At 42.5% G+C, this 21,253-nt stretch overlaps 1 protein-coding gene across 1 annotated transcript; it reads right to left on the bottom strand.

The window, feature by feature from the left end:
* Positions 1–1,927: 1,927 nt before the first annotated feature.
* LOC308304904 (extracellular calcium-sensing receptor-like) lies at positions 1,928–14,614 on the bottom strand (the record flags this gene model as incomplete). Its single annotated transcript, XM_080749530.1, has 10 exons — positions 1,928–2,470; positions 5,223–5,590; positions 5,674–5,797; positions 6,739–6,966; positions 7,728–8,003; positions 8,773–8,907; positions 9,585–9,827; positions 10,926–11,012; positions 12,530–12,669; positions 14,536–14,614. 10 exons carry the CDS (start codon positions 14,612–14,614, stop codon positions 1,928–1,930), a joined length of 2,223 nt encoding a protein of 740 aa, XP_080605656.1.
* Positions 14,615–21,253: the final 6,639 nt, after the last annotated feature.

The following is a 21,253-nucleotide window of genomic DNA, read 5'->3' as shown; positions in this document are numbered from 1 at the left end:
TGCCCCCAAACACTGAAATAAGAATCTCTAAAACAACAGAAAGAAGTAAATTAAATCATTTTAACACTCATCTTTTATATTATTTAATTACAATCTAAAATATGAACCCTTGTTGTAAAAAACTAAAGTTGTCCTTTAAATACATATCAACTAGTAATATGGTACGATCTATCGAAACAAGTTCCCTGTTTTCCTATGCTTGCTATTGTGTCTCTGATACTCACCCTTTGCAAGCGTGTTGCTGTGGCTTGGAGGTGAAAGACAGGTCAGGGAGGACAGGCCGGTAGTAGATAGGAAACATGCCACCCAGTACAATCTCTCCGGCTTTATACATTCTGCTGAGATTAAACCGTGCCTGTAACTCACAAGAAGTGGACGGTGAGGAAGACAAAGCAGAGAATGCAGAGAACACCATGGAGGTCAAGTGCACATACGAAAGCAGGAGTGTGTCTAGAGAAGCCCTCATGACTCCCCTCCTCTGTCTGACCACTCCCGAGTCCAGTTGCTATGTTTTATACCCAGTGCCAGGGCATCCCCTGTGTGGATACATGCCACTACGTAATCTCTCACAACAACAGCCCATCTGAGGCAGAAGTAGAGGCAGGGCTTAAACATACATTAGAAATCCAGTCATATGAAAATAATGTATTTGTCCTGTAATAATGTTATCATCTCACCAGGGCTACTCTGCCAAAAATCGTCTACATGCATGTATGATTAACATCAACAACAACAGCAACAGCAATAATAATAGTAATAATAATAATTATTATTATTATTTTCATTATAACATTTTTTATTATAAATATAGTTGCAAGCAGCAATATATGGGGCCAATCAGGATGTGCAATAAGCCATAGCAACAGAATGCGGTCAGTAGGGTTCATATTCCCGGCTCTTTTACCACAGTAAGAAGTTTGAGATGTTCATGTTTATCTCAATTAAAATTTGTTTGTGGTAGAAAAAAGGCTTTACATTCAGTTTGACTCGGTTCCACAGATAAATATTGCAAGGCGTTGTGAGCTTGTAGATTGACAATTCTCACAATTGTTGCCTTTTTTATTTTATATTAATTGAATATTTGTGTGTGTGTGTGTGTGTGTGTGTGTGTGTGTGTGTGTGTGTGTGTGTGTGTGTGTGTGTGTGTGTGTGTGTGTGTGTGTGTGTGTGTGTGTGTGTGTGTGTGTTATTTTACTTCTTTTTAGTTTCATACAAAAGTAGCAATATTGGCAGCTTTTGAATTTGAATGCTTGAAAGTAGCCTTTTTGGATGAGGTATCCTCCCAATGCTATGAAAACGATATCCTATACCCTTTGAAGAACATAACAAAGAAAACATTACAAAAAAGTGAAAGATTATTACTACTAATTATAGCATCCTGACCTAGCACATTTAATCTCAACTGTGTCCAGTTTTTGAGCGGAACCGCTCCTATGTTTCACTTCCGTGTTACCCTAGCATTAGCCCAGACCAATCAAAAGCTGTTCTGATCATGATGTCATGTGTTAAGCAAACAGAACAGACCAATCGAACGCCATACAAATATGCATCACTTATAATTATATATTTTTTATGTATTTTTTCCCATACACATTAATGACTCACATCCCAGCCAAGTCTACAACATATCCAACTCCTCCTCATTCACCACATACGATGAGATCTGCACGTGTGTCATGTGTCAAGTTTCAATCGCACAAACAGTTGAGATTTTATTTGACACATTTAGAGCTGAGTATAATTGTTCATATCTGATGAAGATGCATTGTGGATGAAATGGGTGTCCATTCCAAATACCAATGAGGTGCATGTAATACACACACACACACGTACGCACGCACGCACGTGCACACACGCACAGTTTGATTCTGGGTTTATTACATTATAAGATTGTTTTATTAAATCTTTTGGCGTTGGTATGCTGCTGCTACTTGGTGGAGTCTCGACCCATGATGGACTTCTTAGTGTTTCTCTCAGGTTTCAAAAGGATTATATAACACTTTGGGCCAAACAACGCCAACAACAGACCAAAACTAGACGCTAGAATAGCAAACACCTCCACCACATCCGCATATTTGCCCGGCGAGCTGACGTACGCCGGGACGAAGGCGATCCACACGGAACAGAAGATCAACATGCTGAACGTGATCAACTTGGCTTCGTTGAAGTTGTCTGGAAGATTCCTCGCCATGAATGCAAGAAGGAAACTGAGGAGCGCTAGTAGACCAATATAACCCAGCAACACTGCGAAACCAACCGTCGATCCCACGTTACACTCATAGACTATCTTATCACTGCGGTATTGAGTGTTTTTATGAGGAGTTGGTGAGGCACACACGAGCCAAGCTATGCAGATAATTCCCTGGATAAAAGTGAGAACCAGAACTGTTCCTCTCTGCTGCACGGCACCGAAGAACCTCAATACGTCCACAGCGCCGGGCTTGGAGGCCTTGAACACCACCAACACCACCTATAGTACAGAAGATAATGAGAGCAATCGTTCACTCGGTGATACAAGCGTGAAAATTGGTACACATCATCTTTGGAGGCCACTCTTCGATTTAAGAAACCGAGCCACTTGAAAATCAAAGATGGCGGCCCCCGAAATCCAAGATGTCCGTCCAAAAACGTGTTTTTTCCTTTATAACTCCAAATGCATTGATTTTAAGACCCATAAATGTATGAAAGTTGAATATAAAGTTGGGCATTGCGGACATTTTGGTATGTGTCTGTGTCTCTATCTATTTCAGTTCTTGAGATACAGCATATAGGTACACCTGAGTCTGTAAAAGTACATATATTCTGTATCTCAAGAACTGTAATAGACACAGACACATACTTGGTACCAAAATATCCGCAATGCCAAACTTTATATTCAACTTTAATATGGTCTTCAAATCAATGCATTTAGAGTTATAAGGGAAAAGACATGTCTTCGGACGAGAGAGTGTTTTCTGCTGGTGATTCAGTCCGAGAGTATCAAAGGGTGCGTTCGTAAATGTGCCCTGTTTGTGGTTAGGGTTAGGGGTTATGGTTAGGTTTAGGCATAGTTTTACTGAGGTTAAGGTTAGGGTTAGGGTTAGGGTTAGGCATAGTTTTACTGAGGTTAGGGTTAGGATTAGGGTTGGGTTTAGGCACTCATTACACTGAGCACACACCCGGTGCGCATTTTTTTCCGAACGCACCCTTTGATACACTCGGACTGAAACACCAGAGGAAAACACCATCCCGTCTTCAGACAGACATATTGGATTTCGGAGGCCGCCATCTTTGGAATTTCGCATGGCCAGCGGTATTGTTGAAAAGAGTGTGATCTGAAGGAATACAGGTCCACTCGCCAAATTTCCAACTCGCCAAATCAACTTGCTAGGACATCTCGCCAATGAGCAGGGTTGTCAACATTGGACTGTCAGTCCAGGAGAATCCAGGAGATTTATTTTTTAGGGGGTGCACGGAACTCCCCAACAGGGGTCTGGTGGTCCTTCCCCCAAAACTTCTTAACAGATATATTTTCCTGTGTTCTGTTGAATTTTGTGCATGTTTGATACTTTTATCAGGCTTGCTTTACTAGCATGGGTACAATTTCAGCCTTAAAATGCCAAATGTAGGTGTACAGATTTGATGACTGAAGCAAAGTAAGACATCCTTAATAATGACTTCTCATCTGGGGGTCCTCCCCCAGAAAATATTTAACATAGTAGATGTAATTGCCAATCATACTGGCAAATCCAGGAGCATTGACAAGCCTGCCCACAAGCGTAATTTGGACGGGTTTTTGGGTTTTATAAACCCAAGGGCCCCCCCTAGTGTCAACATAAAATTTGTTTTCAATAGACGCCCAATGCGCTCCATATTATATAGTCCTACATATAATAAATTCATAGGCTATTGTCATTTCCGATATATTAGGAGTCTCTACTCTCCTAATCTGTGGGCCCCCTCATAAAAGTACAAAAGCTTTTATTTTCGCATTATCGTGAGGAAGCGCCAATCATAAACATCCGGTAATGTGCTATTCAAACTTGTCAGCCAACTTGTCAACAAGTGAAAGCTGGGGAAGGGAAACAAACGCTCATGTTCGCGGGAGAAAACGTGGAAGTCAAGATACTGGGTGCACGTCCAAAGGATATAAAATAACAAATGGAAAGACCACAAAATCGTATATTTTGTTGGTGTGGATGCTTGCTTTGCTTTTTGGAGGAGACTCTGGACCTAAAGCAAAGGTAGGTCTATCTGAATTTATCTTGCTGTAATCAGTGTAATCCACTGATGTGCAGCCAATGGGCCATTAAGCTGTCTGTCTTTTTGTGTAACAACGTGACCGCGTGCCTGCGTGTGTTTGTTTTGATTGTGTTGGTGGTGGTGTTCCAGTGTTCGCGTGTGTTTGCGCTTGCACTTCATTTCGGTGCTTCGGTTGTCGCGTGTATGTTTGATTCGTGGTGTCGGTGCCTGGGTGCGTGGCACAGTGGCACTGCACATGAAAGAGAGGGAGACAAGGAGTGTGTGTGTGTGTGTGTGTGTGTGTGTGTGTGTGTGTGTGTGAGTGTGTGTGAGAGAGAGAGAGAGAGAGAGAGAGAGAGAGAGAGAGAGAGAGAGAGGAGTCACTTTAAAGCAGTGATATGGAAAGGGAGAGAGATGGAGAGATTATTTTATTTTGTATCATACTGTATGTAATGCTTTGGCAATATAAGAATGCTTGTCATGCCAATCACTCATGGTTGATTCTTCTGCTTCACCTTTTTGGCTTGTTGGCTCCTTCTATTGTCTAAAATTAAATAATATAGACGAATGCACAGAACTCTGCCATGTAGTTGTTCATTAGGCTATTCACAGCAGTTATTGTTAGCCTATGATTTCCACTCTGAATTAATCATTGTAGTGTATGGCTGTCAATCTGTGCTAGACAAGACCCGACAATTGTGGGTCTTAGCCGTCGGACTGACCCGCTCACATTGGTCCCTGGGCCCCTGAGCCCAGGGCCCCTTTGATCTGAAAACCCATGGGGAATAAGGTCTAATTTCGCCACTGAGCCTGCCCAATGAGTGTGGACAATTTGGCAAGTTGGATTGTTGGCGAGAAGACCGGTTACCATCTGAAGAGTACATGAACCAAATTTCATGCTGTTTCATCCTGTTAGCCGCTGTACTAACCATAGTCTTTACCCTGTTAGCCGCTGTACTAACCATAGTACTGTACTAACTGTACTAACTAGCTGTACTAACCATAGTCTTTACCAATATACAGGAAACACAGAGGACGAAACTGATCCCAAACACTGCGTGTCTCAGCTGGCAGGTCCACATTCTGGGACGTCCAATGAACAGCAGGGAGCACAGGAAACACAGTTTGAGTGACAGCAAAAGCTGGAAGCTGAGTTCTGAGTTGTTGGCGCGCACCATGGGCGTGTCTCGATGATGGATGAAGATTCCCAGGACGACGGCGCACAGAAGTGTGCCCAGCAACGAGATGGTGGTCAAGGAGATACCCAGGGGCTCGTGGAAGGAGAGGAACTCCACGCTCTTGTGGACACAGTGGTCATGCCGGGGATTGGACCAGAAGTCCTCTGGACAACCGGTGCACTCTGTAGAATCTGACAAAGAGGGCGAGGTTAGATAGACAGTATTGTCCTAATGATGCTCTACTACTATACATAGATACAAAATGTGAACCTACCAGTCTCATTGCTGATCTCTCCCTCAGAACAAGCAATGCAGTCAAAGCAGCAGACAGGTTCCCCTTTCCTTCTGGCCAGACGGGTTCCAGGGGAACAGCTCTCACTGCACACTGACCGAGGAGGCTACACAGGAAAGCAACAGTAATCAATTTCAGTCTAAACGTGGGAAGGTGTTCTCCTCGGAGCACATATCTCCACCAGGCCTGGTTTGCTGATTGCAGATCTGGATCTGAATCTTTTCATCTACAAACTAGCAGTAGCTACATCCTCTGGAGTTATGTGCAACCTGTGTTGAGGATAGAAACCTGACGCTCCAAACCTGTGTCCAGTGCAGGTAATAATCTATTTGGGCCACCGGGAGAGTGGCCCACACACCAGTCCTCATCCATTAATATTTATGCATTCAGTCATCAATCACCCCAATCACGTTCAGACTGCCACTCTCATTAACGTTGTGTCACGGCAGCCCGTGGCTCACAGGCTGCCGTCTCGATTGCTTTATTTTAGTGTAACCTAACTCGAACTCGAACGCTTGTTGGTGATGAGTTAAATGAATATACAAACGTGTTCCATTCATGACGATGTGACTGGTGTCATTGACATATTGTACCGTTACGGAATAAATGGTAATCTCACTGTCAAAGACTGCTGTTTCCACAGTGTAATAAAATGCTGCTCAGTCGGCCTTGCAAGTATGTGCATGTGCATGTGTATGCGTGCGTGCGTGTGTGTGTGTGTGTGTGTGTACACTGCGGACATGGAACTCTTTCCTATTGGCTTTCCATATGTTGTTTGGTCGTATTCCGCTTGTTCATGTCGTAAAATCTGTGTGTTTCAAGAATATTTAAGGCAGTGTTATTTAAATGACGGTCGGTTTCAGCCATGAGATTTAACAAAGGACAGATCAAATGAACACTAGGATCAGCAGCCATGATCCTATACAGCTGATGATCGGCTTGATAAATATCACTTACACGTTGGCGTACACCCATGTCTGGGCAATTATTTTAGATTATATTCACACCATTAGCTCAACATTAGCTATTGTAGAAAGTGAATGTGACCTTTTTGGATTCAAAGTTCCAGAAGATTCTGTCTTCATCAAGGATGAGTTCTTCTCCTGCGGAGGCTGACTTCTTGAACACGCCTACATTCTGAGCCTTTGTGCTTCCGTCAGGGAGCCAGGCCAAGTTGATGACATCATAGATTGGTAAAGCATCACCGTTCTCATCAAATGTTACATCATCACCAAATGATGTGGTGAAGTTGACCTTTTCCAGATAATACAAAAGCTAGAAAGGGTAAAAAAGTCAGGGACTGTTGTATTACAGAGGTTTTCAAACATGTTTTGCTCAAGGCATACCAATGCAAGTCAAAATCCATAGGAAAATAGCACACAGTAGGCGGTGCAGGGCCGGACTGGGGCACCACATAGTAAGCAGAGCAGGGCCGGACTCGGGCACCACACAATAGGCGGTGCAGGGCCGGACTGGGCCACCACACAGTAGAAGGTGCAGGGCCGGGCCTAGGTGGCTGCCTGGGGCCCTACACAGTCAGGGCCTTTTTGGCCAGTAGGTGGTGCTTGGAGAGGTGACCACCTGGACAACACAGCACTAGGGACATGTGGGCACTTGCAGAGGTGGCCACCTGGACAACTGGGCACTTGGGACATGTGGACACTTGGAGAGGTGGGCATTGGAGAGGTGGGCACCTCGACAACTAGGCACTTGGGACACGTGGGCACTTGGAATACTGGGCACTAGGGACATGTGGGCACTTGGAGAGGTGGGCACCTGGACAACTGGATACTAGGGACATGTGGGCAAGGACTGACAGATACAGCTATGGCCATATCAGTTGGATCACTGCTGCAACGTAGCTGTGAGCGCCTGCAAAGCAGACATGATCTCTAGATGTGAGCGGCCCGAAGGGCCGCGAACTTCTAGTTATATGAAATGTTATAATACCTGTTTATTGTTACCAATATCATGTACTTATTCAATTTGAATCCAACTAGAAACATTAACAGGGCAAACTGTGAACTAATTAACACCTGCCATGGCTGTATCGTCTGCAGACTGGCACAGCTGTGCCCGATGAAAGGCCCTCTTCCTGGCACACATTGCAACATGTCATGGAGGGCGTGGGCCAGGGAATACACAGCCTTGTACACATCATACACGATTCTGAGCGCAGACACGTCCAACATGGAGGTCTCTGCTGTTGCCAGGTCCTCCTGTCCAGTACACACCCGTCCACCAGCATCCACCCACTCTGGCGGAAGGGGAGCAAGTTTACACTGAAATGTGTGCTCCCAAAACTGCTTCACCTGAAGAAGAAACACCATCAAGACTGGAGATAGGCTATATGTTGCAGTACAAGAGAGGAAAACGGAATGGGGAGCAGGGCGTGGTAGGTCGACGTCTTGACGGTTTTCAGTTTTATGGACCTGACACCTGTCTAAATAACATGCTATATAAATTGCATTTAACCTTTGCAAAAGACTGGGCGGTAGTCAAGTTCTAGCGCATACATGGGCAACTGGCGGCCCGGGGGCCACATGCGGCCCCCACCTTCACTTAATGCGGCCCGCAGGTTAATACTGGAATAATGATATATTATTGATTTCAGCTGTTACAATTCTAAACATGACCTGCTTTAATTCCGTCAGTCTATATTAGTAGCTTAATGACTAGCATAGTAGTATTAAAATGTCTTTTTATGTCCAATGTATTTGTATTTAGATTCATAAAGTTAACATGAATATATAACTAAATGTGTTTGAAATTAAATCAAATTGTTACATTTCAGGATTCCAATTAAAAAATAACAAAAAATAATTCAGGATTCCAATACAAAAGAAGCAAAAATAGCAGATCTACAAGCTCAAAACACATCACAGCACGATGCGTTTTGAGCTTGTAGATCTGCTATTTTTGCTTCTTTTGTATGAGTTACTAGAATGACAAAGTAGGACGTAGCAATATGCATGTGGCCCTCTGGAGTGAAGGCCATCATCAAAGTTGCCCACCCCTGGTCTAGCGCAATGGGCTAAGGTGGAGTCTGAAGACTCCATATGCATACATATGCGTACATACCATGCTGTGTTCATGTCTGTAGTCAGGGTCGTTGTTCGGGTGGATGTTTAAGGCGTAGTCATGGAGCCCTGGTATCTCTCCTCGACGGATGGCCAAACCCAGGGTGCCTCCTAAGTACGGCATGAAGTGAGGAGACTGGAGCACAGTATAGACTGCCCAGTGCCACGTGGCTATCCACTGCAGACCTGTCACATTCTGCTTTACCACCTGTAAAATGTGCTCGCAGTTACATTTCAACCAAACTGCATCTTTACGTCCAAATGTAACTATGAAGGACAACTTAGTTTTTTTTACAACAAGGATTAATATTTTAGATTGTAATCATAGAACAGACAAGATTGCTAAAGAGTGTTAAAACATTTTCATTTATTGGTTTAGCGATTTTAATGACATTGATTTCAGTGGTTTGGGGCATGCGTGCAAGTGGAATTTGTATTTTTAAATACAATAAGCCCATTCCCAAATCCCAAGATGCACCACAATCTTTCATGGGCAGATGTGACTTATGGGGGCTAGTAGTTTTACTCTAAATAGTAATAAAGAAATTGCCGGCTAGCTTATGTTGTATAAAAAGACACATTTGGGCACTTGCACGCATGCCCCCATGCACTGAAATCAAAGTAATTAAAATTGCTAAAACAATAGAAAGAAGTACATGAAAACATTTTAACACTCACCTTTTCTTTTCTCTCATTACAATCTAAAATATGAACCCTTGTTGTAAAAAAAACTAATTTGTCCTTTAATGAACATGAATCATACTGTATGGCACCAACCTCTTCCGCGAGCTTAACCATATGGTTCCCGTATACCAACGCAATGACCACGCGAGCTGTGGATCTCTTCACCACAGTGACGATCCTCGTCAGTATAGCCGGGTCGCTGCGTCCCAGGTCATATGGCAGAACCTCTGCATACGCCAGGCAACCCAGACCGGACCGGGCCAGCTCAGACTGGAAGGACTGGGCGGGTTCACGGCTAAAGTCGTCGTCGACAAACAGCAGTCCTACCCAGGTCCATCCGAACCGCCTCATGATCTGGAGCAAGGCTCGCACCTGGTTTGATGAAGGAATGGATCAATAATGGATAAGTGCTTATAGGGGTCTTCAATGTCCTTTCGGGCCAAGGACCCCTTAGCTGAGAGAGATTCATGGATAGTAGGGGTGTAGCTCTGGTCCATCGCGTCACCTCCCGGTGCCGCTCTGACAGACCCGTCTGCAAATGGCTAGACCCCAGTATCTCAGCCCCTCCGAGCGCTCAACTTCAGTCAAAATAAACAAAAGTACTTCACTACTCACCAAACCAAAGGTAGTTTTGCGTTGTTGAAAGTCTATTCTCCGCGGTGGTGAACCCCTAAGCAAATGAAATGAAATAAAGTGCATCCAACTCGACCGCCGCCTATTTCCGGGTTGTTAACCATTGTATCTGCGGTGGCCGCTAGGTGGCTCGAGGTGGGTGCGTTTTATTTCATGACAAAAATAATGTATTTTGGGGTGTGGGGTGCTGAGGGGTTCACCACCGCGGAGAATAGACATTCAACAGCGCAAAACTACCTTTGGTTGGTGAGTTGTGAAATAGTTTTGTTTATTTTGACTGAAGTTGAGCGCTTGGAGGGGCTGAGATACTGGGGTCTAGCCATTTGCCGACGGGTCTGTCAGAGCGTCACCGGGAGGTGACGCGATGGACCAGAGCTAGTAGGGGTGTAACGATACATTTAATAGCGATACGATACGCATCACGATACATGTGTATTTTAAGACATTTAACCACTTAAACCATCAATGCTAAGTAGACTTGACCTTTGGCTTTGAACTGGGTCTGCTCTTTTTTCCCTCCCTATACACCAAACAACTTCACCGAAAATAGCAGATCTACAAGCTCACAACGGCTTAGATCTACAACCTCTAACTCTGTGGACCCCCTAGGTGTCCCGGACCCCCTGTTGAAGACCCCGGGGCTAGACTATTCATCATGGGAAATCAGAGAAAGTAATATTGATTTCACTTAATAAATGACAAACAAAGAATCGAGAAAAATGAAAACCTTGCACTTCATGTCAAAGAGGTTGCTGACCCCTGTAATAGAAGATATTTGCTAAGCGTGTGAAACATGAACTATAATTGACAACATATTGTGTGTGCAGAGATATTCACCTGGAAGGAGTCACTTGGCATTGTTCTGAAGAAAGAGGGGAACTGGGTCCTCTCACTGAGACAGGTGCAGGTGGCTATGATACCGACCTGGGCAAAGACACATAGCCGGGGGGAAAAGTGGGACTGAGTTACTAGGGCCTTAATTATTTTATACTTTAGCTATTGAAAAATAGTAAATATACAAGCTCGGTGAAGCGCCGCAAGCTTGTAGATCTGCTATTTTTGAATAAAATATTACACCACATGTTTTGAGAGATGTCCCCTAAACTTAAAATGTTGTAGACTTACAATAAGCAAGGTCAATGATCACATACATAGGATAATGTATCTATCATGTTCGTCCTTCACTTGCGAAGATGGCTGACGACATTATGAGCACTGAAACTACAGGATACCAGGTAAAACAATCCATCTAAATCTAATTAGGTCTATTGCATTCTTAAAGTTAAGAATGCACAAATGACCACAAAGCAGACCTTAGAAAACAAAAACAAAAAATGAGTGCCAAGATGTCTGTACAGCCATACCTTGTTCAATCACTAGCATCAATTCGCAAGAAGGGTTACAGGGATAATGAAGTGCTAGGACAGGGGTAGGCAACCTTTTATGTTAAAACTCAAACAAGATTTGTCAGTTAAATTAATCAAACTGTCCAAAATGGCTGCAACAGCACTGGAGGGGACCCAGCATTTCAGGCTGTAAACAATACAATACAATTTCCATTCCCTATCATATTTTAGATTTGTAAATGGTCAAATAACAAAATTAGGCATATCAGTGGAGGGTGGAAACCTTTTCGGGAAATAAATGCTGTGATAAATGTAATTATTATATAGTCACAAGCTCTTGTTAATATTTCTCAGTAGTTCAACCTGGCCTCCCTTTTTTTGGTCATATATAGGTGAAGATTCTCAAACATGAACATTCAACACATTGTGAAAATGGATCATCTACAAGCTCAAAAGGGGTGAATCACAATGGTCCAAATATGATAGGGCATTAATTTATGAAAAAGCAACATATGAAGATGAACTATCAATGGAGATACAAGGTTTCTGTCCTGTGAAATTTTAGTGGTGGTGGAAAAGGTACTCACTCAATTTTAAGTAAAATAATCAATACTGCAATATAGAATGTCCCATTTCACATTTGAAATGTATACAAATCCTTTGAAAATACCAGCCTGTAGATTGTCTTTTTTCAAATGGCCGAAATGTAGGCTGAAGTGGTTAATACTGGAGTAAAAGTACAATATTTGGATCCAAGATGTAGTGGAGTAAAAGTAGGCCTAAAGGTATTGGACATTGGAAATACAGTACAGTACAAATACCTAAAGATTGTACTTCAGTACAGGACTTGAGTAAATGTACTTTCCACCTCTGTATTTTAGATTTATAATTAATTATGTATAGCCTAAATGAATCAGATATACATGAGTGATGGTAAAGTGGGATTCAAGTATAACTTACCATGGGCACTCTGTACAAACCTAATAGTCTAGAGACATGAATAGTGCTCGAGGTAGCTGCAGCCACAGTTCCCAGCACTGGAGGGGACCCAGAGCAGCTGTCATCCAATCTAAACACCTTCTCTCTCCCACTGACCAATGCCATCGCTGCAAGGACACCTCCAAACGGGACACAGCTGTCATAGATCCTATATCCCAGAGTCACGTTGGGTAGAAGGTTGGCGTTTCTGTTGATTTCATTAATGGCAAAAGCCATGGTCTGGGACCACCACCACCCTGTTATGAGAAAACTATAACACGCAAAACATTACTGTGTGGAACACTTTTAAAGGACAACTTTGTTTTTTTACAACAAGGGTTCATATTTTAGATTGTAATTAGAGAAAAGAAAAGTGAGTGTTAAAAAAATTTCATTTGCTTAGTTCTATTGTTTTATCGCATTTACCGTGCTAAAATGTGGGGCAAGCGTACGCATGGGGGCATGCGTACAAGTGGCAACATATGTATTTTTAGACACAATAAGCCAGCAGTTTATTTATTGCTATTTACAGTAACACTTCTAGCCCCCAAGTCACATCCAACCATGAAAGGTTGCGTTGTATCTTGGGAATGGGCTTATTCTGTGTAAAATGACGTATTTAGCCACTGCCCCCAAACACTGAAATAAGAATCTCTAAAACAACAGAAAGAAGTAAATTAAATCATTTTAACACTCATCTTTTATATTATTTAATTACAATCTAAAATATGAACCCTTGTTGTAAAAAACTAAAGTTGTCCTTTAAATACATATCAACTAGTAATATGGTACGATCTATCGAAACAAGTTCCCTGTTTTCCTATGCTTGCTATTGTGTCTCTGATACTCACCCTTTGCAAGCGTGTTGCTGTGGCTTGGAGGTGAAAGACAGGTCAGGGAGGACAGGCCGGTAGTAGATAGGAAACATGCCACCCAGTACAATCTCTCCGGCCTTATACATTCTGCTGAGATTAAACCGTGCCTGTAACTCACAAGAAGAGGACGGTGAGGAAGACAAAGCAGAGAATGCAGAGAACACCATGGAGGTCAAGTGCACATACGAAAGCAGGAGTGTGTCTAGAGAAGCCCTCATGACTCCCCTCCTCTGTCTGACCACTCCCGAGTCCAGTTGCTATGTTTTATACCCAGTGCCAGGGCATCCCCTGTGTGGATACATGCCACTACGTAATCTCTCACAACAACAGCCCATCTGAGGCAGAAGTAGAGGCAGGGCTTAAACATACATTAGAAATCCAGTCATATGAAAATAATGTATTTGTCCTGTAATAATGTTATCATCTCACCAGGGCTACTCTGCCAAAAATCCTCTACATGCATGCATGATTAACATCATCAACAACAACAACAACAGCAATAATAATAATAACAATCATTATTATTATTACCCGTATATATTTTTTATTATAAATATAGTTGCAAGCAGCAATATATGGGGCCAATCCCGATGTGCAATAAGCCATAGCAACAGAATGTGGTCAGTCGGGTTCATAATCCTATAGGCTCTGTTACCACTGTAAGAAGTTTGAGGTGAAGATAGGCATTGCCTTCAGGCCTAAAATATGAAATGATCTATTTAGTGAAATGATTTTGTCACAGGTTGATAATGGAGGTAAAGCCTCCGTTTATCTCTGCCGTCATGTGACAGTATTCACAACAGATCAAGGGAGTACCTGTACCCAGTGAACGCGTTCAATGAACGATCGAACGATCGTTCATTGAACGCGTTCACTGGGTAGTATGCAAACTTGAGGAATGGTCAAGCCTCACATGACATTTTGGTTGTCCAATATGAATTGAATTGAAGAGTTTATTAGAGGTTTGCAGTAGGAGAAGTGCAGTTTCATGACAGCACAAATCACTGGTACAAGTTCAACGCGTTCACTGGGTATAGGATTATGAACCCGACTGACCACATTCTGTTGCTATGGCTTATTGCACATCGGGATTGGCCCCATATATTGCTGCTTGCAACTATATTTATAATAAAAAATATATACGGGTAATAATAATAATGATTGTTATTATTATTATTGCTGTTGTTGTTGTTGAATGTGCTCATTCTGGCGTTCATGAACGGCGCTCGTTGGCTTGTTCGTGCCCACGAAGGGAGCCCACGTGGAGGGGGCCCATGTCTTTGATCTTGACCCCCCTCCCAAAAATCTCTACGACGGGCCTGCTCATGACCCATCTACTAATAATCACATGAGAGTAGTGGATGGAAATGTATTACGCCAGCCTTGTAATGCGTCTTATTTTATATAATCTAATAATCTTATGTTCTTTCATAAATTATTTTGATATTTCTTCATGTTTATCTCAATTCAACTTTGTGGTAGAAAAAAGGCTTTACATTCAGTTTGACTCGGTTCCACATATAAATATTGCAAGGCATTGTGAGCTTGTAGATTGACAATTCTCACAATTGTTGCCTTTTTTATTAATATTAATTGAATATTTGGCCAATGTTTGACCAGTTTATATTATAATTTCTTGATTACTCTTGATGCAGTAATGGTATTATTTTGAGGTATTAAAAGGCTTAAACTGTCACGTCACTGTCATCGCAACTGCCTTGCATTCAGAAGTGTCCAGACATCAGTATGCGACTAGGCGGACATCTTGATGAACATCGGACTATACACAAGTGGATACAAATTAAACGTGAGCTGGGCAAGCAAAGTGTTTACCACATACCACTGATGACATCTGGCCCAGGGGTGATGAAATAGCAGCTCGACACAGGTGCACACTTGGAAGATAATTAATTTCCAAGGCCCCAGAGATTGTTTCAAAACATGCTAGAATGAATGAACATGGACACATGGATGCTACTGATGTCTGTTGTACACTGTCCATAATACAGAGAGGGAGGGGCAACAATGCATCACAATTCTTGCTACAAAATAACCCAAATGTAGGTATATCAAAATGAAATACAGTATTATTTGTAATGGCCACTGCCATTGGGTTTCCTGTCTGAAGGATAAACGGAATATGTAGGCAATATTTAGGTTTACATTTACAATTACAGAAAGATTCAGGTTGGGGTTAGTGTGCGTGCGGGCGTGCAGTGACTTACTCCAGTGTTTCTCAACCTTTTTAGGCCGCGACCCCCAAAATAATCATATTTGAACTGGGGACCCCCCCACCCTGACGAGAACTACATGGAGTTGGAGGAGTTGAAGCATTACATTTTGTTTAACCCGATTCTATTGTGAACATAGACTTGTTGATGTTCCTGTCTCCCGTGGACATCAACAGGACCCTAGTGTCTGCAGCCAGGTAGTCTTGGATCTACATGCTCACAACGCCTCGCATTGCGAGGCGTTGTTAGCATGTAGAGCGGCTATTTTCACAATTTGTGCCTCTAATATTTGACATATTTTTAATTTTAGAGTTATTAAAAAGTCTTAAAAGTCCTTTACTTGTCACTTAGAAATGTGCAGATATCCTCTATACACTTAAACTTTATGTTGGTTTGTTTACTGTTGAGTGAGAAAACAATGTTGCACATTAAGCTAATCATCTGGGGACCCCCCAAAATAATTTGGGGACCCCACTGGGGGTCCCGACCCACAGGTTGAGAACCACTGACGTCACTGTCAAGGTGCCAACTTGCATTTTGTCACTTTTTGAAGAAAGCGACTATGAGTGTGAAGAAAGTTCAATCAGCAGAGAGCACAGTTTGAGTGATGAGTGCTGTCTGTATGTACATAATGTGGGTGAGAGGTGCCAACTTGCTCCTTGTTATTTATAACAGGTTGCACTTTTTGGTGGCGACGTCACCAAGAAGTCGGCGAGAACTAGGGCTGTCACAATTATTACATAATAATCGTCTAATCGTAATTATTTGACATAATCGCAAATATTTTGTCATAATCGTCATAATCGTGAATGTTGAAAAATGTTCATACATTGACAAACATTTTCAGAAATAGTGGAAATAGCAGATCTTCAAGCTCACAATGCGTCGCATCGGGACGCGTTGTGAGCTTGTAGATCGGCTATTTCCACTATCAATGTTATTTTTTAAGTAGAAAGTTGATAAATATGTCAGTCATTTCTTTGTATATTTAGGTTATGTGTCATATCTGCCATGTGCAACTTCAAAGCCAAAAAGCCAAACAGAAATGTAATTGTCAACGACAAATACACAATTAAATCGTTAATCGCAATTATTTGAGTGACAATTAATCGTTATGTAAAATGTCATATCGTGACAGCCCTAGTGAGAACGCTGCTTCCTCATTGGCTAAAGGCCCTGCCTTTGTACTGTCGGCCGGATACAGACAGCAGCGAACACAGTACTTGCACGCTCTGCTGGCACCAGTAAACAGCTGAGCTACACAAGCTCACAACTCATTATGATGCAACGTGTTGTGAGCTTTGTATGAACATTTATGAAGAAAATGAAGAAATGAAGAAAACAAACTAAAACAATTATAAATTACGGTACTTACTTTCCGGGCATTAATAACAGGGGTGCTTACAATCCGACCATTAGAAAAAGTGGACATTATGTGGTCATCATTATATGAAATGTAACAATAACGTTTATTTGAGCGGTGCTCCTGCAACAGGAGCTATAGCTTCAACATTTGGCTTTGTCCGGTCAAAAAAACGATGGGAAAAAGAACTGTTCAAAAATGTCCAGGGCTTAAGTAAACTGAAGCGTGGCCTACATCCGGCCTAGATATGGCCTACATCTTGGCACAAACGGCTCAAGTTTGTTGTGTAAAATGTAAAATTGAGCGGGGCAAACTGAAGTGTGGCCTACTGTACATCTGGTCTAGATATGGACTACATTTTGGCACAAAGTGCGTTGTAAGTCCCATTGACCAAGCTTGTTAGCGTGATTGGCAGATTTTCTGTTAACAATATCATATTTACTTATCCATTCACATGTGAATCTTTTATTTCAATAAATATTACACCTGCCATGGCTGTATCGTCTGCAGACTGGCACAGCCAGTGACCAATGATCCCATGGCACACACTGCAATATGTAGCCTAAAGGAGGGCATGGGCCGGAGCATACACAGCCTTGAAATCCAATAAAAAGAAGCAGCCAGCCCAGGAATAGTGGAAGTGACGTCAGGACTTTGCTGCTGTATTTGCCAGACCCATGAAATGGGTAGGCCTACATAAGCAAATGTCGGTCTGTCCGGGTTTTCTATATAAAGGGTATATATGATGATGACATGATGATGACATGCCTATAAAAGGCATGATGTCATAAATGATGATGACAGACAGGGGGTCTGGCACAACCAGGTTGACCTGGTCTAGTTTATTATTATTATCTTCTAATTGAGCAAATGTCTCTCAAGTGTGAAGCTCACTTCACCGAAGTGAGCGCCAGTATGCAAACTTGAGGAATGGTCAAGCCTCACATGACATTTTGGTTATCCAATATGAATTGAATTGAAGAGTTTATTAGAGGTTTGCAGTAGGAGAAGTGCAGTTTCATGACAGCACAAATCACTGGTACAAGTTCAACTAAAAGGAGGTCCTAGTAAGCTTTACGGCTTATTTACACAGGAACCACTTTATGTATCTCATATAACATTGAAAGACAGACGGATAGAACAGAATACTTTGTATAGGATATCCAGACCATAAATAGGCAACCACATGGCAAAGGGTGGCCTAATGGTAAGGACTAGTCATGTATTAAGGCATATACGGACCCCTTTAAGCCTTCGGTCGAAAATAGAGTATAGCCAATCTAGTTTCTGAAACATTTTTACTACTAAAGTGTAAATACAGGCCTTTTACTTTTACATTTTTATATTTTACATTTTACTTTATCTTTGGGAACAATCTGAGTAGCCTACTTCTACCGTCACTGGCAGATAAGAACACTTGCAAAAGTCGGCGTTGTTATGCAACACTTTGCGTTGTGAAGTGACAGCAGACCAGAGCTTCAGGTCAGCCTATATAACGTGTTGCAGACATCGATATAGAGATATTTAGAGAGTGTGACAGAGGCCATCTAAGAGTTATTGAACGTGACCGAGAGGGACTGACAGAGACGATTTAGAAGTTATTGAGAGAGACTGACAGAGACAAACTTCTAAAAGTTATTGAGAGAGACTGAGAGAGACGAACTAAAAGTTATTGAGAGAGACTGAGAGAGACGAACTAAAAGTTATTGAGAGAGACTGAGAGAGACGATCTAAAAGTTATTGAGAGAGACTGAGAGAGACGATCTAAAAGTTAATGAGAGAGACTGAGAGAGACGAACTAAAAGTTATTGAGAGAGACTGACAGAGACGATCTAAAAGTTAATGAGAGAGACTGAGAGAGACGATCTAAAAGTTATTGAGAGAGACTGAGAGAGACGATCTAAAAGTTATTGAGAGAGACTGAGAGAGACGATCTAAAAGTTATTGAGAGAGACTGACAGAGACGATCTAAAAGTTATTGAGAGAGACTGACAGAGACGATCGAAAAGTTATTGAGAGAGCCTGAGAGAGACGAACTTCTAAAAGTTATTGAGAGAGACTGACAGAGACGATCTAAAAGTTATTGAGAGAGACTGAGAGAGACGAACTTCTAAAAGTTATTGAGAGAGACTGACAGAGACGATCTAAAAGTTATTGAGAGAGACTGAGAGAGACGAACTTCTAAAAGTTATTGAGAGAGACTGACAGAGACGATCTAAAAGTTATTGAGAGAGACTGAGAGAGACGAACTTCTAAAAGTTATTGAGAGAGACTGACAGAGACGATCTAAAAGTTATTGAGAGAGACTGAGAGAGACGAACTTCTAAAAGTTATTGAGAGAGACTGACAGAGACGATCTAAAAGTTATTGAGAGAGACTGACAGAGACGATCTAAAAGTTATTGAGAGAGACTGACAGAGACGATCTAAAAGTTATTGAGAGAGACCGAGAGACTGCCAGAGACAGACAGAGACAGACAGAGACAGAGACGGGTCAGAGAGAGGATGTCGCGCTGGTCGGTTCCCCTGAAAGGAGCGCGTCTGCAGAGAAAAATATATCCACACTTGCTTGATTGTGCTGCTGTGCCAGTGGGGGACAAGGTGCACACTTTTGCATGGTTCACTAAGAGGAACCTTAAACACAGTGTCTTCAACACTGTGTCTTTACGCTGGATGAAGTTGTCCCCAATGACAAAACTTATTAATAAAGTATTCAATAAATTAAAACAAACAGCTGGAAGAGAATGTCCATGTGTGGTCACTGGTTCCCTCCAAGCGCTATGGTCCCACAGCTGTACTGATAGAAGACGTCATCTACATCTGGGGAGGCATAGTAAATTGTGAGGTAGCTATATGCTGTACAGATTGGTTTTATTATGATGACGGTACCATCAAAGGGGCCTACTGTGACAGCGTTCTGTATGCATTTGATGTCGACACCCACAAATGGTTCCAGCCCAAGGTTTCTGGTACTGTTCCAGAAGCTAGGCACCACCACTCGGCCTGTGTCTTAGGAAAGGTCATGTTTATCCATGGAGGTGTTAAGCAAGGTCTATCGACTAATCACATGTACAAGTTGGACGTCACCACAATGGTCTGGTCTTTAATTAACACCAGAGGCACCCCAGCACCTGCCTCGGCATACCACTCTGCCACCACCATCGGGACAAAGATGTTTGTATTTAAAGGACATAGTGACCTGAGAGTGTTTGACACAGAGACCAACTGCTGGCTAAACACGCCTTATGCACAGCAAGGGCTGGATCTTGCAGACTCTGCCACAGCCTTTGCCTACAAAGGAGGGCTGTACATATTTGGTGGCAAATACAGTATGGACAGTGATCTGTGGAAATTCAATCCAGAAACCTTCTCCTGGAAGAAGGTTGAGGCCTTGGGGGAAGGCCCTGCGGCCATGAAGTGTGACAAGCCTTACATGTGCAGTTGCATGGTGGGAGATCGCCTCATCGTCTTTGGATACACAACCCATAAAAAACCTATCATGTTACAGCTATTACACTTAAGTCCTACCTTGAAGACGCTATGCGAGCTAGCAGTTATTGAGTACGGTCTGGAGAAGTCAGGGCTCCCACACAACATCAGGTGGGAACTTGCAGCCATGGCTAGTGACAGAAAATCTTATACACCCTTGATCCGTTATATACATATGAGTGAAGAGGATTAAGAATACCACCTGTTCTTTTGCAAGTTCATTTGTGAATTCTTCATTGCTTGACCCTGTAAAAAGTGTGCACCACCGACCCGGTCATGTGCGCGTGTTAAAAAGACGAGGAAAGTATTATTGCGACCATAGGTCGCATTTACTATCAAAACCTCCACCGGCTGTCCGTCCGTCCGTCTGTCCGTCTGTCACACGTCACATGTCACACTTTACCCTAACCCACTTCACTTCATTTGTGGACCCACACAGGTTGAGAACCCCTGCCCTTGAGGAACCAGAGCCTTGTATTAGAGCAGGGGTTTTCAAAGTGGGTGACGGGGCACCCTGGGGTGCCGCGATGGCAGTCCAGGGGTGCCGCGAGATAATTTGATATTTGGAATGGACACTTGAAAAAATATCATTCAGTATAATTTTAAAGTTGACGTACAAAGTTATTTTCAGTCAGTTCTAACCAAAATGGATATTATCTCAACGTTTTTCTCTCAACATAATCACTAAAATATCGTCACTGTCGGGCAGACTCCTCGAATCTCCAAATTTCAAATGTGTACGTCTGAAAACAGCCGATTTACAAGCACACAGCGCCTCGCGATTGTGCTTGTAGAAGATCTGCTGTTTTCACTAGTTTAGTACATTTTTATAGATGATATATACAAAACGTACGGTTTTGGACATACAAGGTTTCCACCCGACA

Source organism: Nannobrachium achirus (assembly GCF_963921795.1).
Source record: "Nannobrachium achirus genome assembly, chromosome: 19".
Lineage (NCBI taxonomy): Eukaryota > Metazoa > Chordata > Actinopteri > Myctophiformes > Myctophidae > Nannobrachium > Nannobrachium achirus.
The sequence above is the reverse complement of the archived record's forward strand: the minus strand, read 5'-3'. Positions and strand labels throughout refer to the sequence as shown.